Source organism: Atta cephalotes, assembly GCF_000143395.1.
Source record: "Atta cephalotes unplaced genomic scaffold scaffold00033, whole genome shotgun sequence".
Classification (NCBI taxonomy): Eukaryota; Metazoa; Arthropoda; class Insecta; order Hymenoptera; family Formicidae; genus Atta; species Atta cephalotes.
The window spans coordinates 901,167-917,658 of NW_012130097.1; the positions used below are offsets into that span (position 1 = coordinate 901,167).

A 16,492-nucleotide genomic window follows, 5' to 3' on the forward strand; every position below is an offset into this window, starting at 1 on the left:
TATATATATATATATATATATATATATATATATATATATATAATGGAATTGTAAGGAATAATTGAACAATTCCGACTAGGAAATCCACATTCCGAATAATTTCATAATACGTAACATAAATACGTAAGTTACATAATATGCATACTTAGTTGAAAAAAAAGACTTTGTGTCGTAACGAGAACTTAATATAATTACTTACTGCGTCGCTTTTTATCGTAGCGTTTAGAGTTCAAGAAAACGTTACGTCGATAATTGAACGCCGTGTTAGAAGAGCGTGTGCATTTCGATAAGAGGTAAATATCGGACTGAAATACGCACTCACAAATTCAAATTTCAAAAGTCGGCCACCGAACGCCGCGAACGCCGCGATAGGCTGGCCCGCCATTATGCGAATGCGATTCGACGGCGGAAGGAGGGAAGGGATAACGCGATCAGTCGCGTGTTGCGATTGGCTCGCGCGCAACTTTACGTCCACGCATGTCACTTCTGTAATTCTGTGAGCAATCGGTGGATCGGATTTGGGAACGTGTTTGCTCGACTACCTGCTCTCGCGATCTATGTCCAAATATTCTAAATAGCCTGTAGCCTGTAGCGAATGTTGTTGTTGTGAGGTTAGGGAAAGTGTTCTAGTTCCTGGATTAAGATAATTGGATGTGTATGAATTCTGAAAAGCAAAGAGCCTGCGCGCGATTGAACAAGGAACCCCTTGTTCAATTATTTGTCTCGACTGTCACTTTTTATGTTGTTTTTTTTTCTCTCGATCAATGGACTAGACATTAGAGTGTCTGATATCCCGCCAAAGCGACAAAACGCTAGCTGCATAATGTTTACTTGTTGTTCTTCAGTGAAATACTTGTGTTAGATTTGTTTTCTCGTTAATTAAATTAATGTACATTTTGAAAATAAATATATATAGTTGATATTTAACGAAAACGGATAAAAATTGTAATTGCAATGATAAAAAAAACAGACTTTGCAGATAGTGTTCTGTTTCTTTTGTTAATGGACTTCGATCGTCTTATCAGTTTCCAGATAACGTTGTCGAAGGTGTGAGAGTGGCGCTTCTTTAAACAGATTGATAGATTTATGACTTCTATGTGGATAGCTGTGACGTTTATGAAACGGCAAAAATGGTCACCGTGCAAGACATCGGTTTACAACTTACGAAGCCAGTGAGAGAGCTGGCACAATGGAATTTTCCCTTCGCTCAGGTATGCTAATAAAATCTTAGAGTGTGATAGTAATGCGATATGTATTGAAATAACCTCTCTCTTATTGTTGCAGACTCTGGAACAATACTGCTCTTTGTTTAATACAACGTGTAATAAAAGTTTCGGCGATGCCGGACTTGTTTTACAAAATTCAACGGCTGTCTATGTGCATAGACTTGATTCTCTCTGGACTAAAGTCGAGTATTGTAGAGATGTGTTATCAACTCAAGAGTAAGTGGTTTATCTTAATGTATTAACCCCAATTAATAATTAACTTAATTGGTGTCTGAGAATTCAGGATGGACATTTTTTTCAATTATATTTTGAAAAATTGTTTATGACAAATATTTTTCTGCTAGTTTACTCTTTAGGCTATATAATATTTATTAGATTTTGATCTTTAAATTAAACAAAAATTTTATTAACTTCAGACAAAGGTTTAAAATATTATTGGATTGTCTGGAAAGTTCGTGCCGACTAACCTATATAATTTAATAAATGTATACTGAAAATTTAAATTTTCTGCGTTTCAATTTTCCTTCAGCATCGGCACGAACTTTCCAGATGACCCAATAATTCAAAGTATACTTCTGATAAAAATTTTTCTCAGAATTTTTATACAAATCAGAACACATTACAGAAATACTGAGAAAATCTACATATTTTCTTAGAATTTTTGATATATGTGAATTGTAAAATGTTTTAAGATTTCTAAAATTTTTCATTTTGATTTTTGAAAAAAAAAAACTTTTTTTTAATACTTTAAATATTTTCAGATTTTATAAGATTTCATAAAAAATTAAAGAATGAGAAATCTTAAAAATCTTAGAATATTTTAGGATTCATAAATAAAGAATTCTAAAAAAGATAATTGGTATTTATTTTAAAATTTTGTTAGCATTTATGGGTGCACTATCCTGATAAGAATTTTTCATATAATTTTTCAGAATTACCGAATTAATAACTTTATATACTATTTATATAAATTTTCTTTGTGCTTATAAAGTGTTCCAATTTATATAAAAGGTCCGAATAATTTTTTAAAAAGCTATAAAGTTATTAATTCAGTTTAAGTTAATTCAATTCTGAAAAATTTTTACCAAGTTCACCCATAAATGTCAGCTAAGAAAATTTTAAAATAAATAATACTAATTAAAATTTAAAGAATTGTAACAGGAAACGAAAGAATTTTCTAGTTCGCTAATTAATTAAAAATTACTAGCTTATAATAATATGTATAAAACTGTCTTTCAGGCAAGAAGAGGCGATAAAGAATCCTACTAAAAAGAGAGATAGAAAAATGACTGATGTATGTTTTCACAAGTTTAAAACTGTCAACTTTGCAGAAGATGTAGACAAACATATCGATATTAAAAAGAATTATGTAGCACATGAGTCGGTTAAATCTAAAAGCCGTCGATTTACTCAATTAGAGAAGAGTATTGCACACGTATCTATCAACATTTATGATGTAAACGGGGAGGTTATTGGCAAAAAATATGATTTCCGGTGAGTATTTCTCTTTTTCATTCATTTCAATTTTCTATTGTACTTAGATAAATTAATCATATCTAATATTTCATAGGTGCAATCAGAATTTAAGTATGGATGATACATTGGTTGATGAATTTGCGCCTCAAGGTATGTGGTTGGTTATACAAATAGATTTTTAATAATAAATGGAAAATAGATCAATAAATATAAATAAATATAAAAATAAATGCGATTTATTTCTTTAGAATTACCCGTGTTTCAGATTTTTATTGTGGCGATGTCTCTATTAAAGAAAACTCTTTGTCGAATTCGTACAGACTTTCGTGCGATACTTCGGCATTGGATTCTACTATACATAACAATAATAATGAAAATGTTAACACGTTCTCCGAGTTTGAAAGAGACAATAATTCGCCAGAAGAAGAGATCTCTAATTTAACCATGTCTTTGGAGTTGAGCCAACAAAATCTCTCTATATCTAGAAATACTGACAACATGTTTGTCAAAACGCCAACGAATATTTCAAGCGATAATTGCCACGACGTAACTCTCATGAATACTCTGAGTCAGACATTTGCAAATACACCATCCCATTCAAATTCACCGATATTAACTAATATTGATAATACTGTTTTATCAAATAATTTGGAAAAGCAATGCTTGAACACTAATATCAACGAAAGTATGCACTGTATAGACGTTGGCAGTGTATTAGATAGCCCACCTGAGTCGGTGAATTCGAAAGAAAGAAGGTATATTTTTTGTTATTTTTAATGCTATTTAACCCTTTCATTATTACAGGTAACTGTAATCGCTCGACGCATAAGCGCTTACATTTTAATATAACATACATTTTATTGGCAGATTTCGACATTTGAGAAGACTTATTTACTTTATTACTCAATGTCTTCTTTTCTTATCACTAAGATCATATAGAAGAGAATAATATATTACATAGGTAGTTAAATATGATTTTTAGGCATAATCATTTTTGAACGAGCGCGCATAATTCGTATAGCCATATCATGTAATATGTTTCACGAACGTAACGAAAGAATTAATGTAATAATTTATATAATAATAAATTTATTGGAATTTTGAAATTCCTGGTATTTTAGAATTTCATCGATAGATGATTCAGCGATATTAAACGATACAAATGGAGATCTAACGCAATCAAACTTATGTATTGATTTTGTAAAAAAGACTTCTCTGAATGAAAGTAAAAAAATTAAAATACGACAATCTTCCACTTTAAAGTCTACTCCAAAATTGGTATGTTATATTACAATTTTACTGATAATTAGTGATGTTTCTTTCTAATAATATCCTGATGATATTCTGTTTACTTGCAGTTGAAACAAAATCACGCATCGTGTAAAAGACGACGGAGTATAATGAAAAAAAATCTCCTGCATATTTTGGAAAATTCGTTTTCTTTAAAACAAAAAAGTAAATCCATTATATTCTGTTAATTGAAATCGTTCAATACAAATTTATCCATACTAAATTACATATTTAAATTTAAATTACATATTAATTAATTAATTTAAATTACATATTAATCCATACTAAATTACTCGTCTTTCAGATAAGTCAAGTATGTTTAATAAAAACTTGCGTTCTTGTGTGAAGTGCATACGAGAGGATGATCCCTTGCGATACGAAGAAGTGATGAACGCAGAATCAGATCTTTTAGGATTTCGATTACATACTGATACCGAATCGGACATATATATCAACGCCATAACGACGAATGTCGACGGTAACATAACACCTTCGACCGATAAGGAGATTTCAGAATTTCACAGTCCTATGGATATGTCACCGAATTCACCACACGAAACTTTCTGTGACGTTTGGTTTCGTTCAGATTCACATTTTTTATCAGTAAGTCATTTTAACTGACGGTCAATAAATAAGAGTGGAAATATACTGGTTATAGATTGCTAATAGAATGAATTTCAGGAAACTGTCGACCAGTGGCACGAGATGATACAGCCCAAATTATGCGACGCTGAACAAAGATCGACATTTTGTATTCGCGATTATACGTCGCGGATTATGGACACTCTGAAGATGAGTGACCAACAAAGAATTAATTTCGATGATGTTATTCAAAAGGAGAACTCTTATGAGGTGGCCAGATATTTTTTAGCTTCGTTGGATTTGGTGAGAAAGATTATTAGAAGACAAGAAAAATCAGAATTAATCCATCAATTTTTAACGAATCTTATTGTCAACAGGCTGCGAAGCAAAATATAGACATAAAAATGAAAGAGGATCCCGAGCATAATATAGAAATCGTTCTACATACAGAAGATAAATATTGTTCTAACAGTCAAGCGGATTCGCACGATTAACGAGCAAATTCTTAGTTTTAATAACTGTATAAATGTGTATAATATGTACATTAATGAATTTATGTACCTTCCTTCATCAATTTTGGGAAGGTCTCTATACTGTGATATTCTGCAGCTTTTAAGAAAATGTTTATTATTCGATTCTTTTAAAAGAAAAAGAGAGAAGACCTTATGTATATGTACATGTTTGCATATATATGTATATATACATACAATACATATTTGTGTATTAAATTTTTTTCGCAGGATACCGACTCGTTTCTCTTCCATCTCTCGTTTCCATCCTGATCCTTGAGTTACAATTATAGATGCATATGGAATAATAATTATACGATTCATTGGAAATCTATACATCTCCACCAAGCGTGAAGTTCCAATTTAACTACCGTCGTGGTATTACCGAGTGGTAATTCGCCACCGAGCGGTTTATAACGAGCAGAAAGAGACTGTTACAGCGACTGCAGCATGAAATCGATTTTTTTCTCTTCCCTTTTTTTAATTAAGACTGGAACGTATCCCATTGACACGCGCTCGGCTGTGCCTGTGGCCGTTGAACAAAACGGAGTGTGCATTCACGAACGTTGCGATTGTCCCGGCTCGTCGGTGCACACCACACGCAACGCACGTCTCACACGTGCAATGTATGACAATTGGCCGTGGTGTAATACACAGAGAAATGCTCACGCATGCGTCTCGTCAGATACCGAGCCGACGACGGCATCGGTTCACAGTTTATATATTAGTTTACATTAGGACCACACGAACGGACACCACAAACCGCCGTGTAAACTGCGTTCTCGTTAACGCACCTCGCGAGCGTTCCACTCGCGTGCGCCGAGGAAATAAAGGAATACCGTGTGTGAAATATAAAATTAATATTAAAATAAGCTGTAAGTATTTTTTTTTTCAATGACGAGTGCCACAAAAATATGATCGTCGTTTGGAAAAGTTTGTACAATAGAAAGTTAGCGTTAAGATAAATGTTACGACAAACGGGAGAGTGGTGAGGAGAACGTAGGAAACGGAAATGTGAAACGCTCAGATGTTGCAGAAGTTTAATACACAGTCAATTCCGCTTGATAGTAACCAATCAGACGGCACAGATCTATGTGCTTCTCTCCCCCGATCTCTCTCTCCGGCGTGCCAGAGATATTCAATTGAAATAGTTGCGTTCTGCCGCGCATCGCGTCTTCGCGCTATACACATCGCTGTGTTATCGTTCGCACGTTTGTGTAACACACTGATTGCTTTATTAGCTAACAACAATAATTCGGCGAAAGCGATCGAATAATTTAATTAAAATGATTTTTGAAGACTTTTTTGTTATCTTGTCTTAATCAGGATTTAGTGATTTAAACTGAAAAAATTGTTCTGGTTAAAAAAAACTAACAAAAGGGCTCAAAAATGACATTTTAGTGAGAACAAAAAGAATTTCTGGTCAGATGATAACTAGAAATTCTGATCTCACCAAAGTGCTATTTTTATTGGGTCCTGTTGATTTAATCAGAACATTTTCTTTATGAGGATTTCATTTGGTATTTTTCGTTAATTTTTAAAAATAAATTAGCGATAATTTTCTCACTCGATAATTTTTTCACTCGATGCACAGGAGGCTTTTCAAACACTTTTCACAGGAGTTAAAAATCTACGTCAGCATGAACAGCAAGAGTGCATTACTGGTGCAACGCTGGATTCTCCAGCCGCGCGTGTTGCTCATTCTCGTTTTGCTACAATTTATCATTCAGTTTTTCACGTCCGTCTATCTGTATAAGTATATCACGAACGTGGAGAGTGATCTTCGTCGGGTAAAAAGCTTGTATCCGCCAGAGGCTGTGGCTATTCCACGGCGAAGACGCAGCAGCGCATTGCCGACCTCCGAAGACAATGCTGTTTCGGATATAGCCAGTCGGGTATGTAAAATAGCTAAGGAGAACGTTCTCAAAAATCTACGATTCAATTCTGTGTGAAGCAAAAATTTTTTTTAATGAAGAGAGAAACTTTGGAAGTTTGAAATTTCCTTATATTAGCTCTCACAAAAATCTAAACAAAAAATATATTATATATATGACAAAATATATATATATATATATATATATATGAACATATTTTATATATAATTATATATAATTGTATATAAAATATGTTAATTTTTTTATATAATTTTATATAATTATATATTATATATGAAACATTTTTTTCCCGCGAATTTATTACTCTAATTACTGAAAGCTAGTGATATTACTTGTTTTAAATATTGAAAGCACTAAATATTAGTATTTTTAATACTTAAAATAAATAGTTAATAACTATCTTCCAGTTAATTACCTTAAATGTTTTTAAGGGCAATGAAAAACAGAAAGCATACAAAATACCTGAATTAAAACTTTACGCAGTTGCACTAATTACACGAAATAAGGGAAAATATACGAAAAAAGAGAAATTATTCTAAAAAATTTTGCTGAAAAAGAAAAATTTCGTGTCTTAATTCCCCAGCATTTAATTTTCGAGATTTCCTAACTGCGGGGGCTTTGACTTGCCAATTTAATTCCTCGAGGATATCTCAGGTCTCTCTCCCTTAATATCGCGGGATTGCTCGGGCCGCTCGGTTACAGATCCGAGATGACAAGGAGATACAAGGTACAAAGAAGGTAACCGCCTCCCCGATGATATCCGGCTCCGCGTCTTCGCCAACGATAGCCGGAGGTCAGGATTGGGTCTGGTTGAACGCCGACACACGAATACAAGTCAGTTCTGTGTGATTGTTAGAACTAGTTATCCTGTTTCGCGATACACATCCTCGTGAATACTCTCCTCAAACTTGCCGAGTTGTGATGTTCCTCGACGAGTTCCGTCATCTATGTAGAACATTACGTGTGTAGAAGATAGCTAAGTATCCGTTACACCTATTTTCTGCATTAAAATGCTAAATTAAAACGCTACTATCCGGTAAAAAATTGTTCGTGCATGAACATTTATAAATATGTATAAACATACATAAACACGCATAAATATTCATAAACATAATATAATTATATATGAAATATGTCCATACATCTTTTTTTTGTGAAATTATTTTAATATAATAGAAATAATAATAGTAACGTAGAAACATTAAAAATAATTAAAAAGGTAATTTTCACACTATCTGTTTTAGAAAAAAATCAAGTTTGAAAAAAATGTAAAAAAATTATTTATGTATAATTATATATAAAATTATGCATTATTATGTATGAGCAATTACATTTTTCCAAATTTGTTTTTTTTTTAAACAAACGTGAAAAAAATGTGAAAATTATTTCTTTAATTATTTTTTATATTTTTATATTATTGCACATTATATTATTATACATATTACTGTTATTATTTCTATTATACTAAAAAGTAATTTTACAAAAGAAAGAAGGATGTATGAACATGTATAGACATATTTCATATATAATTATACATGTTTATGTATGAATATTCATGTGTATGTATGTTTATACATATTTATACATATTCATGCATGAAAAATTTTTTACCGGGTAAAATAATACTACTAAAATAACGATAACATTCATGCAAACATATTCTTGTCATTATTATATTAATTTCAATATAAGAATAAAATTCGATTAAAGAATTACATATCGTTTATGTATGTAATATATAGGATCATACTTTATATTTTAAATAAAGCTATATTTATAGAGATAATTCATTTTTAATTTAAATATTTCAAATATATTGTTACATGAAAAAGAAAATAGCTAAAGATTCCAAAAACTTCAAGACGCTTACAAAATCAGGCGGAAATATTTCACTACAACAGAAATAACTACAGTATAAAAAAATTTTAATATAATATATAAGATTTTATTTTTTCATTTTTTATACGCCATAAAATCAAGCATTCTATAACGTATCTATTTGTCTGCCTTTCAGTTCGATGTGATCGAGAATTTTTGCCGTTCATCTGCAAAATATTGTCCACCGGGTCTCCCCGGCGCACCCGGAAATCCAGGTCCTCCTGGCGAACAAGGTTTGCCGGGTGTCCCAGGGATGGAAGGTCCGAAAGGACCGCCAGGACAGCCCGGTCATCCTGGTGCCAGAGGAACTAAGGGTGATATCGGTCCGCCTGGCTTCGACGGGAGAGATGGGGTACCGGGCGAGCCTGGTTTGGACGGCATTCCCGGTAGAAGTGGTTTGGACGGCGTACCCGGGAGCAACGGTAAGCCAGGTGCAAACGGATTGCCTGGATCGCCTGGAAGAAACGGAACAGACGGTACGTTTGAATATATAATTACTTGATAATGTAAGTTGCACTCGAAATTTTGATGCGAGAAAATGCACTTTACTGAAGTACTAAAAATTTAAATATATATAAATCTGGATTCATATCTCTACAACAAAGTTGGATAAAAATTGCAGCAATTTTGAGATTTTGCAATAATATTGCTGCAAACTCTGGGTAATTTTATTAGATCATTAAAATAATTATGTAGGAAACCCTATTTTTTTCCGTGTACGAATAATAAACTAAAAATTTTATATTAAAATTATCGCTTCTACAATGCATATCAATATTTAATAATTACAAAATTTTTTTTATTTTTTATTATAATATATTTTAATTTAAAAAATGTATATTAATTATTGCGCGTGAGAGAGAGAGAGAGAGAGAGAGAGAGAGAAGAGAGAAACTATTTAATTTAATTTAATTCAACTTTTTAATTTGTTGAATTTTTTTCTACGTTCCTCTAAATTAGATTTAATTTACTAATTTAAGTTTATAAGACACATTGTCTTTATGTCAAAATTTTTACTCTTTAATTAAGTTGTAAATTATGTAATATTACAAATATTAATAGCAGAGTATAAATATTTTTCGTAATATCTCACAAATGAAAGATTGATTAAACAATTTGTATTCATATAGGAAGACCAGGACAAACGGGACCTCAAGGACCACCAGGATCTCGCGGTAACGTCACTAGATTATCATTATCACCATTTCTTCATTTTATAAATATTTTACTAATCAATTTGTTCATGCTTTAGGAGATATAGGTCCACCTGGTCATCCAGGAGCACCTGGAAAGGATGGCAAATCAGGCATACAGGCATACAAAATAAACATGAATGATTACAACGAGAATGACATATTAATACCGCCATCCATCGTAGGTAAGAATTATTTCACTATCTTAGCAAAATCATTATTTTTTTTCTTTTTAATAAAATATTGAATTGTAGAAACACAAACTGCATTTGTTTACACATTCTTTATTATATTTATTATATTATTATATTTTATATTGTTTATACATTATATCATATATGTTTTATATTATCGCAAGACAAATTTAATAATTCTCCATCACATTGATTATCGTAATTGCGTATCTCCTCTCTGCATTTTTTATCGAAGATTTCACAATCTTTGAAAATTGATGTTTTACAGAGATTACACCGTCGTTAAACTCAAGTGGCGTGATTTCCGTGCAAGAAGGTAGCAAAATACGACTGAGATGTGCCGCGAGTGGGAAACCTCAGCCTGTTATACAATGGATGAAAGCAGACGGTTCCATGATACCGATGGGCCTTTGGCATGGTATAAACGAATTCTTTAATTCAATCATAAGTAACGAACAGATGGAGCGGAATTAACAAATCTTCCCATAAATCTTGTGACTCTAGCGAGCTCAGTTACGGGCCATACGTTCAATATCAGTCTGGTGAACCGAGAACACATGGGCGACTATATGTGCAATGCTGATAACGGAATACCTCCGGCACGATCTAAGAGATTCAAGCTTCAAGTCAAATGTAAGCACGTTTTAATGTTAATTAAAAGGAATATACGTACATATTTTTTGATATAATATATTATTATTTTGAAATCATAAAATAAAAATTAAAGTTTATATAATAATATTGACGATAAAATTTCTTACATAATAAATTAAAAAGAATAATATATATAAATATACTATAAAATAATAATATATAATTATATAATATATAATATAAAATAATAATAAAATAATAATAAATGTATGTTTTATACATTTTAAACAAATTTTTATGGAAAACTTTAGACCTTATTAATTATTACTTTATTCTATAATTTCATATTTTAAAATGTTGCATATAAAATTTCTTTATTCTACTTTTTACTTTTAATATATGTATATATTTCATTGTAAATGCGAAAATTGCGTGATAGTAATGTCTTCAAAAGTTTTAAAAAATTTCGCATGTGATAGCGAGATAACACGCATAAATATTTTCTAAGTTTTAGTATTATTAGAATAACTCGAAAAGAAAACTAGTTTTGCACGAATCAATAGGTACAGATGTAGGTAAAATTGATAATCGATCGCGTTCCAGTTGCGCCATTCATTCGTATACGCAACCAAGTGGTACTTGTACGAAACCAAAATCCAGCGACATTGGAATGCGAGGTGGAAGGCTTTCCCGAGCCGGTGGTATATTGGGAACGCAGTGATGGTCGCCGCCTGAAAATGTCGGATAAGTACAGAACGGAGGTTTACGATAGGCGTGATAATTACAAGGTAACCCGTTGAATTCGTATTCGTGGACTTTCGTCAAATTCGCGCACGTTATATCGCTTTTTACGCGATTTTCTTTTTTATTCTTTTTTATTTCATTAAATAATTTGTATTTTATCGTATATATATATAAATATCGATAATAAATCGTTCCTGTTCGTCTGCTATATGTTAACAACAAATGAGGTGACTTACAATACGTGAAACTATTTTGAAAAGCTGAAGATGAAGCTGAGAATCGCGAGGGTGACTACGTCGGATCATGGGACTTATCACTGCGTGGCAAAAAACGATTTTGACACTGTCAAGGGATCCTTTATAGTAGACGGTTTGTCTTTTACCTTGTATTACCTTGTATTTCTCCTTGCATTAATAATAGAATTCTAAAGAGCCATTACGGAATTACTAATTAATTACAACATGAAGGATATAGAAGGAAGCCTCCGAGTTTGTGAGGATGTGCACTGTTATTCTACATTATCTTATAGCATAATATTTCCAGGCAAAAAATATAATACACTATTATTTGCATTTCCAATTCAACATTCAAAATGAAACAAGAAAGATAGATATAAAATATTAATAAATAATATACAAATAAAAATATTAACAAAATGTTACAAATTCTGAAAAGCACATTTTATATCCATTGTATAATTTGAAGATTTTCTTGAGATTGGAAATTTAAGGATTAATTCTGTAACTCTTAATGACAATCGTTGCGCAGATATTATGTAGAGTAAAAAAGCTGTGCAATAACATCAATGACTGTAGTTAAGAGTTATAGAATCGGCTTCTTTATTTTTTTCAACATAATTTTTTTAAGATTGATCCTAACGCCTATCTCTAGAAAATAATTCTGTTAATCAAATTTTCTAATTAATGATAATAAATAATGCTAGACGACATAAAAGACGTCGAGAAATACAAATCAGGAAAGGAGGAGCACATAACATATGGTCATCCTATGCCCATGAGCGTTGATCAGGAGCAAGAATTGTGCATCCCTACGCAAGAAACCTGCACGTGCCCAAAGTGCACGTACACAGATATAATAGACCATCTGCATGTTCAACCATTGAACGATATTAATATTATGCGACCACCGCCGCGGTCAACCGGTACGTTTAATCAATTCTAACTAATGTATTCCAACGGCGTTCTTGCGCAAGGTAGATCAATTAATTCTAGAGGTGCAAAGCTTTGGTGTAAACGCATACGTAACGTAATGTACATTTCCCAATATAACATAGGTTTAATATGTATTTTTTTTTCATTATATATATATATACATTATATATATAATACATATATACAATACATATACAATGTATATGTACATATTTAGCAAAACGCTGCAAAATGATATTTGTCGAAAATTCTTGTTAATCGATACAATAAACAAAAACAAAATAAGAAAATAATAATGTAAAACAAAAAGGATATCTTATCGATAATTCTTTACAAATTTATTAGTAACATATTTTTATCTTTATGAAATAAATAGAAATTAAGAAAAAATATTGTTCTCGAATGAAGCGCTGCCATCCAATCACTTAAGTCACTCTTTATCATCTTGTTTTTCCTGAACGAATATGAAATTTCTAAAACGTAAGCGTTCTATTTATGTTTTTGTTGTCTCATCCGAAAACGATTGCTATTCACTCACTGTTGCTAACTGAGTATTAGTTGGTATTAAGCTTGTCTCTTTTAAGTTTCAAATAGATGGAACTAAAAGGCAATATAATTTTCGTATAAATTACATATATTTTTCGTAGATTTAAAGAACACACGTTTTTGTTTTTTGCAGCAGTTAAAAAAATTTTATATATTTTTTAATTATCTGAGTGTATTTATCTCTTTTCTTTATTTAGATAATATAATATGTTGCTGCGTTCGTATTGACGCTCACATTGTTTGTAAGAATGTGTCTTTATTTAATATTTGATTAACAACAAGGATAAAATGAAGCTTAAGCATGAGCGCCAAAGCAAATGTAATTATATGTTTGATTTAGATAGACCAGTGAAGAAAATAAGAGTAAATGCTATTTTTCTTTCGCTTAAATGTCCTTATTATAATTAATCTGAAAATTTGATAAGTAGTGTTATTTTTAGTTATTATATTAATGCCTGAAGGGTTTTTCACGTAGAACAATTTGCTGAACAATTTTGCTAAAGTATCTAAAAAATTTAGCTAAATACAGATTTAAAAATAAATTTATTGAACCGTGAAAATTATTATGCAGAAAATTCAATATGATGATCAGTATTGCAAAATAGTTTTCAGTTTGAACAGTTTTAGATATATACTACTTAGATAATTTTTAAGATATTTTAGAATTATTCTTTTTATGCATAAAAAATAATCATTATTTCACTTTTTTTGACTTGATGATTTGGATAGTCGCGCTGGAAAAAAATATTTAATATTTAAGATATAAATTTTATAAATTTTACGCGACTGATTGAAATTTATTTTTGATTTAATTTTTAATTTATCTACCTTCGTACGAGCGTGTACATATGGCAGGTTAAGTATACAGCGGAGAACTTCCCCTCCCCCCGTGAATTAATGACTAAAGGATCGTAATATCGCGGAAGTTTACGTAATTAACGAACTGACGGCACTCTCGTCAAACACGAGTGCCCGTAATATCGTGGACTAAAAAACGATCTTTTTCCACGTGAACTCTCCCGACTTAAGGACGTAAAAGTTAATAAGCGATGTTGGTAAATTCGCAGAAGGTTTTATAGAGGCTATAGGAAAACCTGTGCTGAAAGGAAACATGGACGATCACTATGGAAGTTGGATGCACGATGCATCCAACGATATCATGCCTGACAGATTTTGGGTTACTCGCCACAACGATACATTCTCCATCTATGAATACAAATCGAAGGAAGACTTCAAGAACAATACGGCGCTTAAGAAAAAATTACCCTATGCTTTCCAGGTTGGCAACTTAAGAATAACAAACAACGAGATGCCTTTAATTATACATGGAAGAAACGATTTTGCTGAAAAATTTAAAAATTTAGCTAGATTTCGATTTGAAAATAATTTTGAATTATTAAAATAATTAAGTAGGACGCTCAAGCTGATTACTAATGGAATATTGAAACTTTTTGTAGCACTACTCATCGTACTCGAGAGTCCTACATTACTTTGATGATTCAAAATTATGTTTAGATCTGTATCTATATAAAGGACCTTTCTGATCAAAATTATTCGTAAATTTTTTCAGTATTCGTAATTTTTCAGTATTCAAATGTTTACGTAAATTTTGTAAATTACGTAAATTTCTGACACTTTTAAAATTTTTGATTAATTTTAGAACTTTTCAGAAAATTTCTTGGACTTTTTATACAAATTAAAATCTTTTTGAGAAGAAAGCCTATAACTTTTTTATACTTTACATTTTCTTTCATGTACGTGTTAAAATAAAGTCATTCCACTAGAATCCAATTTCCTATATAATCAGTGCGGGATTTCTTTTAGATATTTTAATAAATCATTCTTTTATTCACGAAAAAAATTTTACTGAAGAATCTAAAAAATTAGCTAGATTCTGATTTGAAAATAATTTTGTTGGACCATTAAAATAATCAAATAATACTCAATTGATTGCTAGAATATAAAACTTTTTTTACATTACTTATCATGCTTGAGAGTTCTAGATAATTATTTTGATGATTCAATGAAATTATTTTCAGATCAGATTGTATTTAACTAAATACAATTTTAAATACATATTCAGCAAAATCGTGTAGTTACAAAATTTCCAGAGTTTTAAAAGTAACTATAAAACTACGATAAAATAAGGGTACATATTTTCGTTAGAAAATTTTAACGTCTAAACATGGAAAATGCCTGAAGCGAGAATTGAGCTTGCGGTTGACATTTTTTTTTAGGGTAACGGACATGTAGTTTACGATAAATCGTTTTTCTACAATCCCATTCATCGATCGACGGTCCTTCGATACGATCTCTACGCGCCCTCGGATCATCAGAGATGCAAGCCGGTCTCTTCCGAATGCGAAATGCAGCTTCCGTGCTTGGAGGTCGACGGCCAAAACTACCTTTACACGCGCAATTTTACCTACACGGATTTCAATGTAGATGAAAATGGTAAAATCTGCGGGACAGACAAATATTCAAGCTCTACATATAAAGTTGAATAATTGAATGATTGAAAATATTTATTTCCACATAAAACGGAACCATTGTAGCGTGACAATACAATATACGGCGTTTCTGCAGGTTTGTGGGTCATTTACCCATTATCCCCTAATTGTAGTGGTAAAAATACGGTGGTAGTGAAAATGGATCCCACTAAAATGATCATTCAATACGCGTGGAATATCAGTATCGATCACCGTCGTTTTGAAGAGATGTTTATTGCAGGAGGCGTGCTTTATGCTATACGCAGTGTCACCGACGATACTATGGAGATACGGTAACGCGAGTGACGAATTGCTCTTAAAACTACAATCGTATGCAGTACACATATCCCATAAAAATTCTTAGATATTTCGATTTTCAATGTTTTCTATTATATTTAATATCACTTTTAATCTTTATTTTCAACAAATAGATAACTGCTATAATAATTATAAATAACTGCTAATATACAATAGATAACATATATGTAAATGTACTCTTTTTACATCTATGTTATGAATTATATTCAATATTTGTTGTTTTATCGAACTTTTGAAATCTCACTCTTGAGATTATGCCTGTTTCTATTAATATAGATTAACTTTAATCTCAAATTGTTCTTCATTTTTTTTTTAATTCTTACAACTAGAGAGAGAGAGAGAGAGAGAGAGAGAGAGAGAGAGAGAGAGAGAGAGAGAAGAAGGTA

At 31.4% G+C, this 16,492-nt stretch overlaps 2 protein-coding genes across 2 annotated transcripts in view; both read left to right on the forward strand.

Annotated features, from left to right (window-relative positions):
• Positions 1-1,130: 1,130 nt before the first annotated feature.
• Positions 1,131-4,792, forward strand: LOC105621337 (putative vacuolar protein sorting-associated protein 13B). The gene is made up of 10 exons (XM_012202802.1): positions 1,131-1,211; positions 1,285-1,442; positions 2,466-2,720; positions 2,797-2,852; positions 2,968-3,457; positions 3,824-3,980; positions 4,061-4,157; positions 4,297-4,595; positions 4,674-4,720; positions 4,762-4,792. Exons 1-10 carry the CDS (start codon positions 1,131-1,133, stop codon positions 4,790-4,792), a joined length of 1,671 nt encoding a protein of 556 aa, XP_012058192.1.
• A 1,931-nt stretch (positions 4,793-6,723) lies between these two features.
• LOC105621338 overlaps positions 6,724-16,492 on the forward strand; it is an 11,257-nt gene continuing 1,488 nt past the window's right edge. The window contains exons 1-13 of the mRNA XM_012202803.1: positions 6,724-6,978; positions 7,681-7,812; positions 8,993-9,332; positions 9,987-10,031; positions 10,109-10,234; positions 10,512-10,661; positions 10,748-10,876; positions 11,441-11,625; positions 11,842-11,950; positions 12,525-12,743; positions 14,367-14,578; positions 15,537-15,753; positions 15,886-16,081. Of these exons, the coding sequence (XP_012058193.1) occupies positions 6,724-6,978; positions 7,681-7,812; positions 8,993-9,332; positions 9,987-10,031; positions 10,109-10,234; positions 10,512-10,661; positions 10,748-10,876; positions 11,441-11,625; positions 11,842-11,950; positions 12,525-12,743; positions 14,367-14,578; positions 15,537-15,753; positions 15,886-16,081 (2,315 nt within the window). The remainder of the gene's footprint in view (positions 6,979-7,680; positions 7,813-8,992; positions 9,333-9,986; positions 10,032-10,108; positions 10,235-10,511; positions 10,662-10,747; positions 10,877-11,440; positions 11,626-11,841; positions 11,951-12,524; positions 12,744-14,366; positions 14,579-15,536; positions 15,754-15,885; positions 16,082-16,492) is intronic.

Bases quoted from the DNA above. Each gene is read 5' to 3' on its own strand.
- LOC105621337 (XM_012202802.1), top strand. From the start codon at position 1,131: ATGGTCACCGTGCAAGACATCGGTTTACAACTTACGAAGCCAGTGAGA. The intron at 3,458-3,823 runs GTATATTTTTTG...CTGGTATTTTAG, and splicing joins GTGAATTCGAAAGAAAGAAG to AATTTCATCGATAGATGATT. The intron at 4,596-4,673 runs GTAAGTCATTTT...AATGAATTTCAG, and splicing joins CAGATTCACATTTTTTATCA to GAAACTGTCGACCAGTGGCA.